The sequence below is a fragment of the Rhopalosiphum maidis genome, chromosome 2, assembly GCF_003676215.2.
Source record: "Rhopalosiphum maidis isolate BTI-1 chromosome 2, ASM367621v3, whole genome shotgun sequence".
NCBI classification, from domain to species: Eukaryota; Metazoa; Arthropoda; class Insecta; order Hemiptera; family Aphididae; genus Rhopalosiphum; species Rhopalosiphum maidis.
In genome coordinates this window covers 68,564,619-68,587,919 of record NC_040878.1, presented here as the reverse complement: position 1 = coordinate 68,587,919, position 23,301 = coordinate 68,564,619, and the positions used below count along the sequence as shown (strand labels likewise).

Below are 23,301 nucleotides of genomic sequence, written 5' to 3'. Positions count from 1 at the left end.
TCTATATAAAACAACGTATACAATGCACGCATGCTTTCACCTACTTAGAATATTTCACACAAACTTCTGGACCGAAAACCTGTATGTAAAACAGTAATATCGAAAAGTTTTTAAACGTTTTAAGGTTTTTGCGTTATTATATTATAGCCACCTATCTATATAATATTCAGATTTTTATTATGGACTGTTATAATATATTGTCGGTCTTGCTGCAGTATTATGAGCCCCAGGACGTAGGTAATTACAACGGTGTATCACGATCGTGGGTCAATGATTCCTAATGTGGTTTCAGACGTGAACAGTATTTTTTCTTATTCTAGTATTCTATGCATAATTCACATGTGCACCCATCGTACATAATGTTTCGATCAAATAATGGCTTAAGAAAAAAAACCGACAAATTCGCGATTTGAAAATTAATCGGTTCGCGCAATCCATTTAAATATGATTTGCTCCTATGGCCGTGAGATCTAACCGATGAGGGAGAGACCGGACGTGGTTTGATTGAAAATTCAGTTTGATTATCGAATTAGTATTATCCACACAATTATGGTAGGAACTTTGGGCAAGTTGACGGCCCTGTTTCACGGAAATTCTAGTTCGAAATCATCTAATCGGCGACCTAGTGTAATATCTACACCACCGCCAGTCGTACTTTCTGACAAAGCGGATGTGCCACACTTGCAGAGATGGTCGTCGTTACGATTACACAGGCGAAAAGCTCGGCAACAGGGTAAGTAAATAATCTCTTATCCACGAGTCTTACAAAATAAATGCAGTACCAATCATGGTTTAAGATTAAAATAGATAAAATATTATTATAATAGTATACGTGTACTACTAAATGTATTATAGTTGTGTACGAAAGTGCTGTTAACTCGAAATTGTGTAGCTATCATGTAATATCTGAAAAAGAAAACTTATAAATGAGTTATACATAGTATGTATAGATTGAAGGTATACATCTGTTCCGGTGTGTGATTATTAAACAGATTCTTTCTTGATAATTCGCATAGTTTCGTTGTTTTTTCTTTATAAACACACTTAGTTTTCGAATTAAATTTATTGCTTTTTATCTTTTTCATAAAAGTATGTATATTTTCTAAAATCTTGTATTTAAATTTTGTGATTTCGCCCAAGTGTAATTAAACGAATAAAGTATAAAAACTAAATCCGTTTTATTTATCGGGCTTGTTGCCAGAGTGTTATGGGTCGACTATCTAAAATTCGGGCTCGCTCGTCCGAACGGGGAACTGGGCTAATCAGCAGACCGTATCAATATAGATTATTGCTAAAAATACATTTTTGCAATTTGCAATGTTTATATAGATTTATTGTATAGATTATATATTTTGTTTAAAATCCTTTGTATATGTATATCTGTTTTGTTCTAGTAAAATTATTTTCTGTTTGATTTACAACAATGTATAATATACTATTATATAATTAAATGGCTCTTAAATATTAATTTTTTGGCAACGATACTGATGTTACCAAAAATATACCAACAATTAAATTGAATAGAAAGCAGTGTCGTCTCTATAATATTCTCGAGCGGGAGATAGATCTCATATAAACATGTGTTATTTATATTATTATCAATAATAATTTATCATATCTATACATATCAATAATATTTCTTATTTTTTTAAAGTTTTCTGAAAAAATTAATATTTTTACATTGTTTTTAATGTTATTTTTATAATTTTAATTTTAATTTGTAAGTACATTTTAAGGCTTGAGTTTTTTAGAACTGACAGTTCGGTATTTGGTGCACCGGTCAAATTATATTTGTAAAGAATTAAGTTTAGAATAAAATGAAAATTAGTGAATTATATCATATTTTATTCAATTTCGATCAAAAGTATGACCAATTATTTAAATTTAAAAAATAATTACATGAAATTGTACGTCAATTGTGTAGTTGTAGTATATATTTTTTACTGATACTTGACTATTTGGGTTATTAATTTTTATAAAAGTATGGTTTGTCATAAATTAATAAGTAATTTTTTAATGATTATTCATGGTGATATATTATTTAGTTATATACTTTTATAAAAATGTTGTCATTTTTTTTGTTTTTGGAACAAATAAAAAAAGTTGAACGCAAAATTAGAATATTGATGAGGATGAAGCGCACTATGAACCTGAATTTATTTTTTAATAAAAAAAAGTTCAGTGTGATATTTTGATTTTTCTGGATAACGTTTGTCAGTAATTCTTTGAAAACACGCAAATTATTAGTATACGATATAAACGATTAAGTTGTATGATTTTTAATACTTTTTAGTCTAAGCAGTCATTGTTATTAATTATTTATCATGTTTGACAAAATAATAATTATTGTGTTATGTTTTGATGTTAGAACAATATGCGTATTATAAAGTTGTTCCTGGTTGGTCGCATTTCAGTTGAAGACTTTTCAAATTACATCGCGAACAATAATAAGTAGTTAATGTATGAGAGGTATTATGTTTTCCAAAAAATATGATTGTAGCATAGAATGACGAAAATAACAGAACATAATATTGTGTGAGTCGTGTCTTCGGGAGAAAAAATTATAGTGCCTATACTCTGGGAATGAATTCGAAAATTGTATAGTCATCTACTCATCTACGTCATTCGTAATAATTAAAATATCCGGCCAATATACGTATTGTTTGCGAGGTTTTCAGGTATTGCCGTCGGGGAACGGTGACTGTTTTGGGTGGACTGCAGGTATCTATGGTAGTAGTCAATACGTGCTTTATAATTATATCTTTGTAGTCGCATTATTTATGGTCTGAGACACTATATAATAACTCATATAGAGTTGAAAATTTAGAACAACAAATTGCAGCTTAAAAAACCATGTGCAAGCAAACAATTTTATACGCTAGATATTACATTGTATAGTCAAGAATAAGTTAGTAGCTATAATAGTAATATATGGCTAGTTGGTTCGTACTGTCTTATTTGTACCCGTGCGAACGAATTTAAACGAATTCGATTTTATACGTGTACGGGAAAGGTTTATAGCTGGAGGATTACGCTTGATGGATAACTGCGTTACCTCTGAGCAGACTCAAGTTGCGGCTCATCTGTGTAAGCTTACGACCGACACAATCTGTCCGTTATGTGACCCGCCACCGTCCCGCTCCCTTAATAGGAATCGTAGTACTTTTCTAGTCCCGCGACGATATAAAATAATATATTATTATGTCCATCGATAAATTTGTAACGATGTGCGATGCGGTTCGATGCCCTGCCGCCGTTCACCACTTCCGCACCTCACTACTGCCGTACATCGCCATTTCCCGCCAGGCCATCGAGTCTTACGTAGTTACGGCGTACACACACACACACACACACACACACACACACTCAAAACGAATCTATATATAAGCATATAATGTATGAGAAAATCCTGTGTTGTCCATCACTGCTTCTGAAAGCTGAAATGCAGAGTTCTCGCGAGACGCACTTAATGATAATGATTACGATATTACGACGTGTCTAACAATAAAACAAATTCGTGTGTGTGCAGTATATATGTTAATATAATGTTCCAGAAGTAAAAAGCTCTCGAGTTTCTTAATGTAGCAATTCGGGAAAAAAACGAATTTAATATAAGCTCCACCGCACACATATCTTCTCCTGGAAGTGTATTTTGGATGCGCCGGCGCGGCGGCGGACTCTATATATTGCTCGTATACGTATATATATTTGTTTTTTGGCCGGTGGCCAACGTTGACATGTATTATTTAAAAATAGGAATAATGTCCACTTGGTTATAACCATATATTATTATATACCTACCTTTTGCAGCCGACTATATATTGTACCCGACGGCCGCGGCGCATCATATATGTATAATGACCAACAACTTCGACGATGGACGCATGTATGTTTAATTATCCGTGTAATTTTATCGATATGTTGTGTAAACGCGTCGACCGCGATCTAAAATTTGTAATTCATCGAGAAACGTTTTGTATTTTTTTATGGTTTCGTATACCTGTTATAATATTATATACATAAATTAAAACGTGTCGATATGACGACATATTTTGTGCTTACACGTCATTTGAAGCATAATTAATAATAATCTCGTTTCGATACCAGGATCTTTATTTTTATATATTATATTATATTATATAATATTATTAATTTAGTATACCAATGTGTGCATATGAATCGTTTTCAATGTCACCATGTGCATGTGCAGTGTATAACGTTTTATGTACTTTTATTTTTAAATTTTAGATTTTCTAAAAAAAAATTATTTTATTATTTTATTTATTTTATTTTAATTTAAATTATATGTAGGTCATGTATATATATATATTATTATGACGCTGAAAAATCAAAACCTTGAAACATTCCACCTCATGCGAGAATAAACCGGACTCCCCAAGTACATAGGTAACAGTTGGCGATCATAGCAATCGACTTGTTCGGAATTGTTTATTTATTATTACTTGTCAAATTCAATTAAGTAAATTGTTGTGTTGTTAAATTCATCATATTTTATTCATAACACATAAAATTAATCAAAATACAGCATTCCTCTACCTGTTTCAAAAAAAATAATTTACAATGTACCAATTGGTTCGAATAGCCTAGCAACTAATAATTATAATTTTGTAGTTATTAGATATTATTCAATGGTAACTAATAACTATTAAAACTTTAATTATATTAGGTATGTAATACAGTGTAGTATAATATTGTTATAGCGATAGCGATATAATATAATCGCTTTTTATTCAGTTCATCGTTATAATCCTTCTTCTGGGCATGTTTAAATACTTGTTTGCTAGTATTTTTTGGTCTATTAATGATTTATGTTATTGTTTCGATGACCTGCATTTTACTGTGATAAATTTAGAAATGTCCGCAATTTATTCGACTGTGATTTTTATTCGGAATTACAATATGGTGTGTTTCCTAGGTATGAATACGCCCTTAATAGGATTTTTTAACAACTACATGTAGATTAGATATATTTTTTTACATAATATAGCGTTTTCGAATGTGACATAATAAATAACAATGTTAACATATATGTGTCCAGAATGCTGCAATGCTTGTCTCTGACCATTTAAGAGTTGGAACTGTTGACGATCGTTAATGTTATATATTATTGTCTAAAAATAACGACTTCAACAACATAATAGTAATCATATTAAAATATTCTTGATCATTATATGAAAACGATATTGTGATAGGTATCAAATAAATTAATCCATATTATAGCATTGAAATTTGAGCGGACCTATAATATTCGGTCTAGCATACATTATAATATATTATATTGTTGTTTTCGTTGAGTAATCTAAAACGTTTTTATACAACATCTATATTGATGGGAAACTTAATATATATACTGTTTTGACAGTCGTACGATGTACAGGTCATTTTTCATATTTCTGGAGTATAAAAATCTTAAACTTTTATGATTCAATTTAGAATATTTTTCGAATTGTATGAACTTTCTATTGATTTCTAATATTATATACACGTATACAATGACCCTAGTTTAGCGTATTTTATTGGAATTAATCGCTCACGTTTTAATAATGGATTTAAATGATTTAATATGAATATGATAATTGTTATTATATATAATACTACAAAAACAAATGCATTTAAAAATTATTATTTATATATTTACTTTATATATTTTATTCTATGGTGGAACTCGACATGTTAAACACGTTAATTTATTGTACTTTTTTTAAATTAAATATATTGATTGTTATTATTTTTAATATTTATACTTAGAAAAACAACCCTCGGTATTCGTATTTGTGTTATTATAATATTAGGCAAAAAATTTTCAAATTCATCGATATTAAATTAACCATAAATTATTTTAACACTGTATTAAGATATATTATTTTTAATTTTATATGCATATCCTTATCAGCCATTACACAGCAATTTATTTAAATTTAGATACGGTTTTTACAGATTATTCCATAAAATATTAAAATGTATACTTTATGGTAATTTTATTATTTTACTTTTAATTTGTTTCAAGTTTATACTCGTATCTTCAACATTAAATTTAATACCACGCATATATAACTTTTTAAATATCTTATATAACTAAATAAAATGTGTCTTACATTAGGAGGTTTACATTATACTATAACTATATTATAAATTATAATTCTCATTGCATTGCGTCTTTAATTATAATAATCTAATATACCTATATATTTTGATTATTTATTACTATATGTCAAGTAATAATATATTTTATAGAAACTTTTGAGTTATGAAATTATTAATCATAAGTTATAATTATTATTTTTTAAATTTATTACAATAAGACATTTGTAGCTTACGCTATCTATAAATATAAATGGCTTTATGAACTGCGATAAAATAATATAATTTATCTTAAATTATGATGCGAGTTGTAATAATTAAGTATAATTAGTATAGATTAAACTAAATTATCGTGGTATTATTATTTATAAAAAAATTAAGTAACGAGGACGTACTTGTCTAAAGTAGCGTTCTAGTGGTTGTTTTATGTGGACGATAGTGTACTGAACCTGTTAACTTGTGAATGGATTTTAAGGGACTCAGTCAAATTTACAATGTGATCATAGAATTTTTGAATTTTAAGATATTTGTGTATGTTTAAGTAATATTTGAAATTTTTTAAGAATGTTTGTTGCCCCCAATAGGATAAGCAATAATAATATATAAACTGGTTACCAATATATAATATGACCTATAGTATAATAATAATAATAATAATAATAATAGTATAATATGACCTATAGTTGATCATAAATGAGCAGCAAATATTTTTTTCTAAATTTTCAACTTCTTGTTTATAATACGTAACTACATAACTTGATATAGATCACCTCGTTGAGCTTTAAATCATATAAGTGCGGCCACCAAGTTAATAATTTTATCCGGATAGCTTTCAAGGAATTGTTGAAAATGAACGATGATGGAATACGATTACGCGGCGTAGATTGAACAATACACTCAAAATTGTTTAGGGATTTATTACTATTCCCTTATTTATTCCCCTTCCCCATTATTTAATTAAGATGATAAAATATTTAAATGATTTTATAATTAATTGCTTTTATGTTTTAAGCTTCTATGTAGATTGTTGTATCAGGAAAAAAAATAGGTTAGATTAATGTGTGGCGTCTATGTGATGTCAGAAATGTCGACCTTATGTAAAGTAGGGTTAATAGTATTGATTCTCGAGGAACATTAACAGTTATTAACTTATTAAATAGGTAGTATAATTATTCATAGCTCATATAAACGTAAAAAAATAGAATATAAATTTGACAACCTACTGGTGTATAGTGTGCATTAAGTATTACAAGTTTATTTTTAACCTATTATACAATCAATGCTTATAATCATCAAAAACGATATTATTCTATATACGAGTAATACAAAATGGTCAAATTATCGTACATGTTTTATTGATAGTTTTAAATACTTTCAATAATTTCAACAGTATATGTATAAGCAATTAGTAGTTCCATGTAGTGTAATAGATATATACCTACTTGTTAAATTGTATTTATTCGGATAATAATTGTAACGAGTGTGAACCAAATTTCATTATCAAGCGTAAACTTAACAAAATAAAACGTCATCATTTATTGGTTACAGATCACAGTTTAACGATAACAAAAACCGATGGCAAAACGATACCATCACATGTCAATAAAACTGCAGCCCCCACAGCGGTGGCGGCAAAAGTCAAAAGCGCTAAAAGAGATGTTGTGGATCGAGAAACTCTGCAACTCGTTGAGACACAGCTGGATCATGTCACCAAGGGTTTCGACGCGGTATCCGTACTCTTCCAGTACCTCGTCGACGACGTGAGTACAACACGTTAACGATTTTGTTACGATCGAGCACATCCTTGATAACATTTACATAATATTGCTATAATATTGCTATAATAGTGACCACATGAGACATTATGACTATAGGTATATTTTATGGAGTATACAGTGTGATTCTGTTAACAGCCAACAAAGTATTCTTTTTTTTCTCTTGAAAAGTATAAGTTTTTTCATCAGAATTTTTTTTTAAAAATACATTCAATATTTTTTCTAATATTAATATTGTTTACATTGTTTTATTTTTTCGCTTTGATTACGTTTGTCGGAAAAATATATTTTCTATCAACTTGATTTTTTCAATGAAAACTTATAGCTATATAATTTATTAGATATATGCCTTTTATTTTGTGATCTATGGATTACTTTTTTAAATACTGCAACGTGTAAATATTGAAAGAATAGTTTTTAATTTTTAAGCATTTATAAGCGATGTGGTACTCAGCAAAATTTGTTATTAAACTATTAAAAAAAATGCTTGTATTTATATATAATAATAAACAAAAAAACTATTCATTAAATAAAATACTACGTTGTCAGTTTTAAAAAAGTATTTTGCTTGTAATGAGTTATGAACTATGATACATATAACCATATAGGTTAACGTTTAAAAATCAAAAGTCAATAATAACCAACTAACAATAGGTGCATAATAGTGAAAAAATATTACGGAAAATTTAAAGTGTTAGAATTGCATGTGTAATGTGCTTCTTAGATTTACAAAATAGTTTGGTATATAGTATAATACCCATATAGGTACTGAACAGTAATAATAATAAAAATTCTTTTCTAAGTAATGAGCGTACATTGTTTAAAGAATCGCCCTGTATGTGCATACTACTTTTATGATAATAATGGTATGTTATAGATATAGTATCTATAGTACCTATTGTACAGTATAGTATAGTTGTTTTTGTTATTGTTGTTGAGTTAACCCCTCCCCCTTCCGCCCATAACCTCTCCATCAACCACACCTCAACATGTAACTCGTTCTGATTCCAAAGTTCGAACCATAAACAATAATATATAATAATAATAGTAAATACGATTCTTTACTATAATTCTATAAAAACTGAATGTCGACGCACAATAATATATCATACATTCTTCGATGAGGATAAGTCGTTTTCTCGTTTTTCTCCTTCTTTATTACAAAAAAAAAAAAAAATCTAAAAAACCTGACACGAGTATAGAATAGCTTTGTGATGGTTGGGATAAGTACCAGAGCGAGTTATGTTTACGTTTCCCGACATTGATGGTATTATTTTTTCTTTCTTCATGGAAAACTGTTTTAATATAGGTACCTAGTGGAAACCATCTCCGTGTTGTACTTATAGTTAATGCGCACTGCGCACCACTTCGATTTCCATCCCAGCTCTCAAGATTTGTTTCAATCTTGTATATGTACTTACCTTTTTTTTTATTTATTTATTCCTGAAACAATATGGTTTTACTCACTTCTAATAATCTAACATAGACATTTCAATTTTACAATTATATAAATCAATCATTTTATGGAGATAATTTTTTTATTCAAAATGACGAAACGCTGTGTAAATATTTTAGTTAACCATTACATAAGGCAAATTAAAGTTCTAAAAAAAAAATTATAATAAAATAGAAATGGTCCAAAACTAAATACTAACTAACTATATTTTATAGATATGAATATTTTACTTTACATGTACGATTTGTTAAAACCATTGAAAGAGTAACTAAATTTACATATTTTAACAAGACAAATTAGAAATACGTTTAACTGAGAAAGTGAAAAATCGTTTTGATATATAAAGAAGGGAATTTCAAAATGTAATATTTTCAAAATTATTAACTTATTATTCATAATTTATCGTTTTTATTAATTAATAATATTAAAATTTAATCATCAAAATGAACCACAGAATAATAGTCACTTCAAAAATAAAACTATACCACGAACATTTGCTTAAAAAAAATCCGGTTGTATCATTGCGGTCAACGGCGAAAGTAAAATGTTCTTATACAATGTATCAAATATTCATTTCAAAATAGTTATAACTCGTATATTGTTTAAAATAATATATATATTTCTAAGTTACTATTCAGTATTATGATAGTGATTTTACCATTCCTTCAAATATTTATGTTATTTGACGAAGTTGTATTTTTAGTAGTAAACAAAATAAATACGAATTTATTCGATGTGTTTTGTGAAAATCAAAAGTATTATTTTATTATTATTATATATTATATCGTTATTTTCAACAGTTTTCGATTTAAACATAATATATATATATATTATTTATTAATTTTGTACGTCGTTAACGCAGTTAAAGCGTCCGTGTTAAATTTTTAATGGAACGAATTCGACGTGGAAACGTTTAATATGTATATTTATATATATATATATACGTAAATTAGAGTTTAAAAAATATGGCTAAACAACTTTTATTATTATTTTTTTATTCTAACATCACTCGATTGTTTTTTTTTCAATCTAATTATTTTTGGGTATATTGTGCACAGGGGGAGTAAAACAAAAATATATCATAAATCTTGTGTTTATTCCGGATACGACGATGACGAGCCGACTTCCGGGAACTATTTTAAATTTCCATACCGTAAACAATAATAATATTATAACCTAAGAAGCGCATCACAACGGATGTAGTGGATAGGAGAAGTAGCTTTGGGGGAGAGGGAGGCGTCTAGTCGCATTTTCGAGCATGTTTCACTGCAGTCAATGGAATCGTTCGTCGAGTACGGTACGCGACAATGATGGTTTACCATTAGCGATATACCGTATTCGTAGTTTCTAATTATATAATAGAACAGCTGTAGCAGTGTTGTCTACCGCCGAGTGGACCTGTACGACGGTATTTATTTATTATACCTATATGCATGCGCTAAACGCGTATTAATGTCAATCGGTACTACTTTGGACGATCGGCCGTTTAATTGCGTCTTCTTGATCTACCGATCGTCGTTCCATTTCGTTTCGCGGCATTTTATACACGTACTTACCTTCTCATTATTATTACGCTCCCGAAGCTTAACGGGAATATTATGTTAAGTTTGTTTGCATACAGTCTTAACATGGTAATTGATTTTGTTATTTCGATCTATCGCGTAATTTACGTCAATACGATATTTTTCCTTTTTTTCAGATGGACGCTCTGTCTACAACAAGGCTGAAACAACAGTTGGACGCAAATCATAACGATTTAGTATCAACTAAATGTTCATTGGGTATGTAATTTTTTTATATGTACATAATTTAACAAACATTACCGTGTCATTTTTTTCGTTACGTTATAGTGAATAATAAATTATTACGCATGTTTAACAGCAGTACATGTTTCCCTATTCATTAAAATTATATAAATATATAGTATAACAGTAATATACAACACACATATCAATTACTGTTACAGATGAATCTCGGGCAAAATGTATTCAATATCAAGAAGAAATTCATAAGCTCCAAAAAGAAATCGATGACTATAAAAACAATTTGGAAATTAAAGAAAAACTCGTCAATGAAAGTAAGAACCATCGCGTCTAATATAATACTTTTTTAAACTATATAATACAATTTCATACATTCCATTGCTAAACATTAATTTAAATGTTGTGTTTTTAGTTACTTCTTTAAAAGAAACAGAAATCTTCGGATTAGAAAAGAAACTCGAAGCGCAAGCTAATAACTTGAGGCTGCAATTCAACGAAGAACTCAATAGACACAGAAATGAATCTGACGTGGAGAAAATGAAACTAATAATTTCGCATGACCAACAAATCGTCGAGCTTCAGCAAACCAACAAACTTGAAGTGTCCCAGATGCAAAAGTCGGCTACAGAAAAACACATCGAACTCACCCAAAGGATTTTAGTGTTGGAGAACGAACGTGATTTGTTGAAGTCCGAAAGAGACGTACTAAAAGAAGAGAACCAGCGGTTAATCGAGGACAAAAAACTACAAGTAATTGTTTTACATGTGATAACTGATTTTCGTTAAATATAATTTCTTTACTATTTTATTTCTTTGTATAGAACACAAGTCTTGGCTACCAAAAGTTATTGGATGAAGTAGAATCATTGAGAACCGTGCTAGAATTGAAAAGTTCTGAAATGCAAGATCTCCGTAAACAAAACGAAAAATTACAGAGAGAAGGCGACGATTTACCAGCGATTTTGCAAAAATTAGAAGCGGCCCAGTCTCGAGTAGAAGATTTAAACGTACAGCTACAGAGAAAGTCAGAAATCGAAATGTACGTATATTATGCTAGGCATTCTATAATAGTTATAAAATTATACTAAATTCATAACATAATAGGTAATATAGTAATTTCTACAATTTAACCTAACCGTAAAAAAAAATCGAATGTATAATGTTGTTGGGTGTTGGCTCACAAAAATAATAACAAGAGTTCGAGATTTTTAACGCTCAAAACCATTAAATTATGCGCTAATTAATTCTCATAGAAAGTACAAACATGTACTGAAAATATATTAAATTGTTTCAATTTTACATCCGTAATACTATAACAATAACAATGAAAATAAAAATACTAATAAAACGTCATAATTCATTAATTGTACTAAAGTTATTTATGTGAAACAGTATTTTTTATTTATTATTAGATTTAAATTAATAAAAAAGAAAATAATTTAGGCATAATTACCAAGTGTTCTGAAATGAGTTTTTTTATAACTTATATTACATTTTTTCATTTTTGTTTTTACATTGGTGTATACATATAACCAAACGTCTTAAAATAATTATTTTATACGAAAACTCTGACGCCATATTATGCACTTACCCTCGAAATACGCAAAATAAAATTGTATATCTTAACTCTTCGTATTCTGAAACATAACACACTAATATATCTGTATATCACAGTTGTTTTGAAGTAAAAATATGGTGTAATTTTCTTTATAAAGAAACCACATGAATCGCTGCTTTTACCGTATAAATTAAAGATATTGTAATAATCATTGTTTTTAACGAATTATATACAGGCAACTCAGTCAAGAAAAAGATCAAATGGCTCGTGAAATAGATTTGGAAAAACAAAAGAAGAAACGGCTGTCTTGTCACAATGAAGAACTGCAGTGGAAACTAAAAAAGAGCACCGAAGTGGCCAACCATTTAGCTGTGTCGACGAAGAGATTGAGTAAGTCACAAGAACTCGTTTAAATAACTGTCGTATGTGTCTATTTGTTACAACTTTTGTAAAGAAAAAATGTTTAATTCTATAGGCCAAACACCTCAAGATCTTGCAGCTATGAGAGAGGCACAAAACAACTATCAGAAACTCTGCAGCAGGGAGAGCTCAAATTCGGAAAACAGGTATTATTATTATAAATATGCTCACCGACATCATTATCATCATTATTGTTTATTATTTTTTCGATACATAATTGAGCATGGCGTGATCTCAAGTGTGATATCTGTATAAAGACATTATTATTGTATTTTATTATTTATTTATTGTGTATATAATCTATAATCACTATTAAGTTATTGTGCTACAAAATGTTATCGCTGTTATATGAATATTGTATAATTGCCTTTGTAGGTTGTAAACTTGTACTTTTAAAGATAAAATATAGGTGGGCATTAAAAAGTCAAAAAGTTAAAGTGATTTAAATTAATTAATTTAATGCACTACAACTTTATTTTTTTTTGTGAACTTAATTTATTTGCCCTTGCGTTATGACTTTAGAGTAACGCAATTTTTTTCAACTGTTCCTAATTCCCAATTAAGTTAATAAAATTTGAATTTTCATTAGCAAAGAAGCATTTTTTTTGTTTGTCGAATACTAAGTATTTTTTTTTAATGCCATTTGTACTATTGGTGTAATTGTTTTTAATGAAAACAAAAATTTATTTATGTTAAAATTTCAAAGGACTTTAACGTTTTATATAGTTAATGCCTAATTAAAAAAAATATTTATCTAACTGAATTAAAAAAATATAATTCGCATTAATATCTTGCGAAAATTTCGCCGAATATATACGAGTATTTCGTAATTTTTCCGATTTATATTTTATAAACGTGTTTTGTATATTACCAGTTTCGAATATGTATGTGTATACGTACTATTTATTGTACAAATCGTGAATTTTTCACGTATTCGTGTGCACAAAAATGTCTTATTTTCTCTAAACCCGAAATGTATTATACATTTCCAGTGTTGCCTCGCCAACCTTCTCCCTCCTCCAACACAATCAACAATTTTACCAGTGTAAAATATCAACGTATTATATATCTACTTATATTATCGATCATGTGGTTTTCAGCGGTGACGAGGACACGATGATCAGCCAACTGGTGGAGGTGGATTCGGAAGCGCCGGCCCGGATACTGGGCGTGATGAAGAAGAACGATTCATTGTCGTACGTGTTCGAAGTGGAAGAGGAACCGTCGGAGATCGCCACGCGGCTGGTGCGCCGGGCCAGCAGTCTGCGGTCGGTGGGCAAATCGCGAACGCGTGCTCGAGGACCGGCGGGTGGTGAGAAACGGTCCAGGGCTAGCTCGCAGTCGGGTGGCGGCTCGTCCGACAAGTCGGTGGAACTGGATTCGGCACTTACCCGGAACCTGGACGAGTTGTTCGCGCCCGGCCCGGCAGACCGATATCTGAGCGATTGTTTCACGTGCAGTTCGGACTCATCCAACTCGTCGCCGGAGCACCACAACCACATGCAGGCCTACGAACAGAACCGCGGTCCGTCCTACGTACAGGTAGTCGCCGATCAGACCGGCGGCGGTGATAAGGCTCAAAGTGGAGAGCTGGCTATCGTCTGAGAAGATTTAATCGTCGTTGTCGTACGCCATGACCCAGGGTGATGGAGGGGGGAGGGATAGGATGAAAGTCCTAATAAGTGATATAATAATATATAAATCCTTATATCATGTTCGCGCACAATACGCATTCTCTGTTAGACTAATTTTTCTCTCGTTAGATTGTGCCAAAACCGTACGAATGTTGTTATATCCACAATCCATATTTATATAATATTATTATGTGTGTTTAATGTAAAAATCAAAATACCTTTTACTTTTTATCGCTAACGTCGTTTTGAATTTTTATTACGATTTTATTTTATTTTTTAAAAGCGCGAGCGTGTGTGTATTTTTTTTCTTTAGTAACTCTTAAGACTGAATTCTTTAAAAAAAAAAAAATTGACCGAGTCTTAGGGAGAATTTTTTTTTAAAAATGTCAAGAGAATATGATAATTATTAATTTTTAATTGTATCGCTTACACAGTGTAACTATGTTTTTATTTTAAGATTTAAATGTTTATGATGAATTCTAATGAACCAGCATTTTATTATTTAAATTCGTTAGTTTTTGAGAGATAGAGGTGTAATACCTAAATTTTATTTTATTCACTGTGACCACAATACCATATTACTTAAATCTTGTGACTTACGTGTCTTAGTGTTGCGTCATTGTTAGTTTTTACTGTTGTAATTTATTTATATTTTTTAAAACAATACCACACAAATGAATTATGTGAGTCGGTTCATCTAGCGTTTCATTTGTATTGTATAACTTCGACTTGTCTGACCAAAATATAAGTTATCTGATGCTTTATGTGTCAAACATAATACATTAAAAATGTAAAATGTACTTTTTTTAATTTTATTTTTCATTCTTTTTTTTCCTGACGTTCGAAAATTTTTTCGGAAAACATATATGCATTTATCCTTACCATCTATGAATCAAATTATGTTTTTATCAAAAAACCTTATACTGTCCTTTTCCTATCCTATGTATTGTCTATCTTATACCTTTTCTCTTGTACTTACACTAAATGTTATTTTTATAAACTCAATTTTAATGTTCATTTACAAACATTGTAGATACCTGTACAATTTGTCCAAAGAGCTTAGACAGATTTTGTTTTTCAAAATTGTCATTTTGGAGTGTTTTTTTTTTTTTAATTAGTTTTTAGTTTATTTTGTGATATATGTGTGAATATATTTTATATATATTATATATTGTGTAATGTATATAACATGTTCTGTTTGATTACTATTATTATTATTATTATTATTATTTTGTTTGTTTGTTTGTTTGTTTGTTTGATTTCTAAAGATTTTGTTACAAAATGTTTATACCGATAAACCGGGTATGTATTTTAAATTTATGTTCGTCCTATTGAATGTTTATTAATATATTATACAAAATGACGAATCTACATAAGCCGACTACATATTTTTTATTATTTTTTCTGTAAAGTAGATAGCTTGTACACATTACAGTATGTTTAGCCACATCCTTCATATAGTCAATACAGTATGTCTACATGTAAACCTCACATTGTATGTATTGTAAGTGATATTATTTACGATTGATCGTTATTTGAATGGCTTCAACTAGCATAATGATGTATGTATACACATTGAGTAATCTATGTTCAGTAAAAAAAATAAAAAATACATATTGTAATAATATTATAATAGTGTTTTAGTGGAAAACATTATAAATCTTTTGTTTCTGTCTTAAAAGTTTTTTTGAATTTGTATAACAAACCAATAATATTAATTGAGTAAAATAGTATTTAAATTTAAATCTATTTATCATTAGGTTTTGTGTATAATAAAGGAATGTTTGATCTTTAATAGCTTGGAAGATATTTCAAACTTAATAATCTTCTTTTATATTACTTCAATAATAAAAAATAAAAATTCTCATCTATATCGTAAATCATGCAGCCCCAATTCTAAAGTTTGCACCATAATGAATAATACATTTATTATATATAATAATTTATTATTTACTTTGGATCCTACAAACTACTTAATCTGTTTATTTTATTTACTTGAATTGTTAAAAATAAAATACATTTTTTATAAGTACCTATAAATTATGCACCTACTTAATTCTAAATCATCGTCACTAATTAAATTATAAATAGCTAATAAGACATAATTGGGGAATGGATTTAAATGCTCAAAAAACAAGAAAAATGCGAAAATGCCTTAAAAAATACGATTAATACACTCATAACAGACATTTTTAAATATGCTCTTAAAATTATTTCTAACATTGAAAAAATTTGTTTAATTATATAAATGTTTATTCTGATAAATATTAATTATTCGTATTATTTCATCATCTTCTAGTTCTTCTATCTTCTTTTTACTCTGAAAATGATTTACAAAAAATGAATATATAATTTAGATATATACATTTGTTATACTTTTACTTTATAGTGTTTCATAATAGCACTGCATAATCAAGTGCTGATAATTTTTATCAAATTTTAAAAATGATTTAAAAACATAAAAAACGTATTAAAAATGTCAAAAAATGCAAAATAAAAGTTACTTTTTTTAATTCCTTGATGTAAGAAATTAACATTGTGCTTGAAAAACAAAATGTTTTTGGACATTCAGAAAAAATGCAATTTGCATTTAAATCCGTTCCCTATTAATAATAATAAAATACAACATAATATGCACTAGCTGTATGTCATATAGGTATGCCAAGTAGATATAACTAAAAATTATGTCAATATTTTCAGATAATATGTATCGGTAGGCCGCAAGGTTGTACAATATCAATGATTTGATTTATTGAAATAAAAATATAAGAAATCTTGACAAATTAATTACAAACCTTAATATTTTTTTTTTATTTATATTTTTTTTATTTGGCTATAAAATTAGCGTTGATTGACACAAACATGTTATAAACAAAATAGTAAATACGATTTGAAATTTTCGTTCAATACATTGTTGACGGTCAAGCTGATAATGGCTCGACCGTATGTCATCGCACAATAACTATTATAATAATAGTTTGACAATGGAAGCACAAATTACTTCCGGTATAAAATTTGTAAACCATGAATTGTTACATACTATACTTATGTGCACTTGTTTTTTATAATTGTTTTTCTTGTTCAGTAACAGCTTGTGTTTAATGATGGTATACGTAGCGTATCTATAGGGAATAGGCGAACAGGTGCTGAATTCGCAGAACAGATGGAATCCTTTGGGCTTCCAGTTAATAATTTAGTCACACACTCACATCGATGTTTAAATTTATATACGAGTAAATGTTTATGTTTTGGTTCTACGATTCAACTTAGTGAAATGGGACCCACTCACTGCAGTGATCAGAATGAACGAACAGCTGACGAGAACATAAACGTAAATATTTTCATACTTGCCTAAGATAATATATGATAGCTTACAAATGTATTAGGTTTATTGAAATAAATAAATAATTATTTAATATATTTAATAAATGCTTATTTAATGTTTTAATATGTACGGTGTATAGCACAAGGGCGTCTCTGGCCCTGTTTTCAGGGGGGGGGGGGGCGACTTTTACACAATTTAAAAAAAAAAAAAACAATAATATAAGTATAATCAATTTATTAAATTCTAATTTATAAGTGAACATAGTAATTAGTAACTTATTGCTGGTCAAGTCATTTTGATCTGCAAATTTCATTCTTACAAATTATTTATAGGTAAAAAAAAGATACAAATATGTAACCTTTAGTTAATAATCATAATAATAATAAAAAAATCTAATTATAATATTTTAATTAAGCCCCCAAGTAATTATTTATTTTTATTCTATAAAACAAATTCTTTAAAGCGTTTGTGTTCTGCAAACCGATCTATTATTTTCCATGCATCTAATTCTATATCGCGATGTACATGCAACAGTGCAACTGTTTTCGTTTATTCATTTTAAAAACGTACCTATATTATTGGCATTCACAAAAAACTTATTAGTCTATATAATATTAACCAATAACTACATTGTAATACACAACCGTCAACAGCGTTAACCAGATGATAAACGAAAAATATAAACTGTATGATAAATTGATAACCACTAATCACAATTACAATCACGATATTTCTAACCGTCATAGACCAGCTTCTGTTAACCATAGACTTCTCACTGTCTAGAGCGATAAACAAAATTTAAAATTATTTAACTATATATTCTGTGTACATTTTGTGTATCATAATTCATAAGTCGTCATATTATTACGAAAATATTAAAATAATAAAAAGAAAAAAACAGAGGCTCAGGGGGGGGGGCGATCGCCTCATCGCCCCCCCCCCCAAAAAAAAAATACGCCCTTGGTATAGCATTTCTTTTATGTAATTAACAATTATATAAAGCATAAGTAAAAACTTAATACTTACTCTTATATATAGTTATATTATATAACTCATATAATATATAAAGGAGAAAATGTATCATTAGGTATATATTGTATTCATTAGCAGCTTCCTTAAAATGTATTTACTTTTATGAAAAATATTCTTTTTTGCATAAGTACAATGAATACATAATCTAAACATAATTTTGAAAAAAAAAATATATTGTTTATTGTTCTTTTTTAATTTTCTACTGTTTTAACTTTTAGATGGTAGCATACTTTATAAGTAATAAAATGTTTGATGAGCGTAAAGTGGAGTGCCCAGAGACGAGTAGTATGATTATATGGTGAGTAGGCATCTAACAAGATGTTGGTATTCCAATAACTCCACTCGACTAAACTTTTAAAATAATAATCATTCAAAATTCAATTTGTGTACCTATAGATAATAGATATCGAAGTTCTATAAAAATGCATCGGAATATTAAAACAAAATGTATGTATTACACATTATCTATTATCATTCAAAAAAGTAATAATAACCTAGAAATTAGGAATAACAATAGGTAAATTATAATAAAATATATTATATAACCTATGATAAACTTTTTTCAATTCATATAATAATAATCAGTAATTATTCGGTCCAGATATTATTTTCCGGGATATAAGTTCCGTTAAAATATACAATATTTTGATTTCAGTTAAATACGATCTGGATAAATAGGTACGTTCCGTGATTAAACGGTCCGGACAAATACTTTCCGGAGTAATATCGTAAGAAATTGTAGTTATGTCAATATTTATTTTGTTTTAAAAATTTAAAAAATTGAATAAACATTCTCTTAAATAAAAAAAAATATATAGTAAAATCCTAACATGATCATTATCGTCAACAAATGAGAAGAATTTTCTTAAATAAAAGTATTTTACTGTATTCATTCGACTGGGAGCGGCGGCGCGCTCCTGTAATCCGGCTGCTCGGAGGTCGGATTGCGTGGATGGTTTGAGGTGGGGACAACTGTGGCAGGTCGATCCGCGTTGAACGGACGTCCGCGCTAAGCTTGTCGTCAATATGGGTCTAGCGGGGTAGCCCGCTGGACCCAGGTTAGCTAAGGAGAGGCGGACCGGGCCAGGGGGGAAACCCAGCAGCCAAAAGTCTCCGCGGTGAGCAGTAGTGGGATAGCGTCTGCGAGTAGAACACCTGTTTGGCAGCCCCGTTATACAATCAGACCGCAATCTAAATTTTTTGCATTTTTTTTACGGTTATTTTTTTTGCATTTTTGCGCTTCTTTTTCTTTCTAATTTATTAATAATAAATACAAAAAATATTAAAAACCGGTGAATTTTCATTGTGTAAATAAATTAGTAAATACTAAACGAATTAACAATATTAGCTGTACAATGATTCATCATATTTTTATAAGAAATTTATATAAATTTAATACCTAATAAAATTAAACATATTATTATTTACGTCTATAGTAATATAGTACCACGTATAGTTATTATTAATTTATTGTTGAATTTGCTTCCAATAATAATTATAGTTTTATAAATAGTATATTATGATTCTATAATACTTTAATATTTATCTACAAAAAATGTTTAATACATCCACTATTGCTCGTGGAGCCATTATTTAAAATTCAATAGCTTATTATCATAATAATGATAAGGAGTTAGTAAGTTAATAACAATATTTTAAATCAATTATAAAACTGTACTAATTCGAAGTGAAATGAGTGTTCATTACAAATATATAATATGTTTTTCAAACACTAACAGTGTTAAATTTGCAATATATTTATAATTGTAGATAGATAGAGATAGATACATAGCTTATTAATTTTTATGGTAATTTCTACCATATGAAAAACCATTATATGTAAAACTAGTGAAAAATTGTTAAATCTATAAAGACCTAGGTATACTATATAGTTTTAAAAATAAATTAAAATTTAACACATCCATTACAGCAGTGACCTAATAAATAATTGAAAAGAAATAAAAGAAAACAACACCAAGTACAATTCCAATAATGATGAATAAAAAATACATGACGTTTGGTGTATCACTCAGCATCTGAAAATGCTTGTATGGTGAAAACTATCTGAATAACTTAAAATGAACTGTTAAATAAACAATAATAAAAGGCAATTGTTTATTTTATCCATAGATACCTACCAATATACCATAGGGCATAGAGATTAATTTACTACCCTTAGAAGATAATTTAAATTTACATACCTATTTAAAAAGGGTGGGCAAGTGGGTATCGCTCTGCTGTATAATAGACACGGAGAGTAGGTTACTCTCCCTGTAACCTGTAAATGTGTTAAATTTGAATGCAATAACAGGTATCATTGTATACAAAAAACGATTCTGAACGGAAATGATTTGTCCGTCTAGGATAATTAGTAGGATATATTATATTATTAGTAATAATTTATTACCTATATATTTAAATTGTAACATATCGTTATTTTACGCGATTCCGTAAAAAATTAAATTTCATACGCTCATAAAATTTTTCTATAATGACGCTAGAATTTTCTTTTACAGTTATTCGAAGGAAAATTTATGAATAGCCTTGCGTTAGGATTTTTAACCTTAGGTATAAATTATAAAAAATGTTATAAATAAACTTCAAAATTCCTTGCAAATTTTCGCGATTTTGACATACATTTGAACATTAAATGCTTATCAACAAAAATTGTGACCTAACGATTTTTCATTTTTTTTATTACGATAAGTACAACTTATAATAAATCTTGTGTTAAATTTTAAAGATTTTTTGGATTGCCAAATTTTTTTTATCGGCATTTCGAAATATTTTGAAAATTTAATCTTTAATAGATAACGCTAATATAATTTGGTGAAAATTTCAAGTATTTACAATGGTTCGTTTTTGAGTTACAGAAAAATAAAAAAATCGATTTTGTCGAAAACTGGTTGCGTAGAAGTTTCCGTTTTTTTCGTTACTTTTTTAGGGTTGTTCCTAACGCTTTTGAAAACAACTGGTCAACTGGGAATTTTTTACTTATGACCCCTACTTAAGTACCAACTAGATGAATTTTAATTTTTAAACAGAGGCTGAAATTAAAAATCAAAGCACTATTACTACTTCAAAACGTGATGACATACACAAAAATAAAAAAATAAAAAATAAACACACATCATTATAAAATCAATACATTTTTTACTCCGTTGAAAATCTAAAATTATATTTTTTATTGTTCATGCATTTTTGTACACAATCAAGTACCTATAAAATAAATATAAGTATCAAAACATAATAAATTAATAATAATAAAAAAAATAACGGTTTAACAACAACATATTCCATGCATAATATCTCATTACTACTAAAGGAGTATAAGCGGTAATTATGAGTATTTAAAAAAGTAATAAATAGTAAAAGTGTCTGTCAGTACGCGTTAAACTTTGATTTTAAAGTTGATATATACCTAATGATTTATTATAAAATCGACATGAGCATGTTTTTGTAACACTAGTATGTATGTATGGGAAGGAGAGCGTTTATGAGTCCATACATAAGGTTCCTGGAAAAATAAAAATAAAAAAATAGAATGGTTTTATTTATGATGATGAAAATGTCTACGGGAATAATGATTACGCGTGGTAAAAGCTTTTACAGTATGATAAATTTCACAACAGCCATAATTTGATGTGTTTTATATAGGTATATATATATATATATATATATATATATATATATATATATGTATATAAATATAAAATAATGTATAATATGTGTGATGACGATGCGGCGGTCAGACACGCGTGTCTATTATTATTAATATTATTGTTAGGTTTAATTACGTTGTGCATGCACTACACCAATAGCAGTGCAGTAAATACTATATTTACTATGTACATAATATTATAATATATTGTCTAGGAACCTACCGAGTAGAAAAAAAATTGTAGTCACGCGCGTCAATGTAATCCGTATAAAGCATTTTTACCGCGCGCACACCATTATACACATAAACATGTTATTATCGAAAAAAGGTTAACTTGATTTATGATTTTTTTTTTAGGTTTTCAACACGAAAATGAAACGCGCTTCAAAAAACACAACCACACTTTAAGGGGATTAGAAGCGGCTTTTCTGTTTTTGTTTAACACACGTGCTGTATAGCAATTTAGAAATGTTCTATTTTAAACATACATATCGCTGTAGTGCAGCATATCTCAAACAGTGGAACGTAAATTAAAAATACTATTTACTACCTACATATAGTTATTATATTAGATA

General features: G+C 28.6%; 1 protein-coding gene across 1 annotated transcript in view; it reads left to right on the top strand.

The window, feature by feature from the left end:
• Nucleotides 1-15,003, top strand: part of LOC113552606 — a 33,374-nt gene extending 18,371 nt beyond the window's left edge. Inside the window, exons 6-13 of the mRNA XM_026955459.1 lie at nt 7,651-7,862; nt 11,033-11,114; nt 11,300-11,410; nt 11,509-11,846; nt 11,918-12,135; nt 12,890-13,044; nt 13,130-13,220; nt 14,175-15,003. Coding sequence (XP_026811260.1) covers nt 7,651-7,862; nt 11,033-11,114; nt 11,300-11,410; nt 11,509-11,846; nt 11,918-12,135; nt 12,890-13,044; nt 13,130-13,220; nt 14,175-14,679 — 1,712 coding nt within the window. The 3' untranslated portion in view covers nt 14,680-15,003. The remainder of the gene's footprint in view (nt 1-7,650; nt 7,863-11,032; nt 11,115-11,299; nt 11,411-11,508; nt 11,847-11,917; nt 12,136-12,889; nt 13,045-13,129; nt 13,221-14,174) is intronic.
• The last annotated feature ends 8,298 nt before the right edge of the window (nt 15,004-23,301 follow it).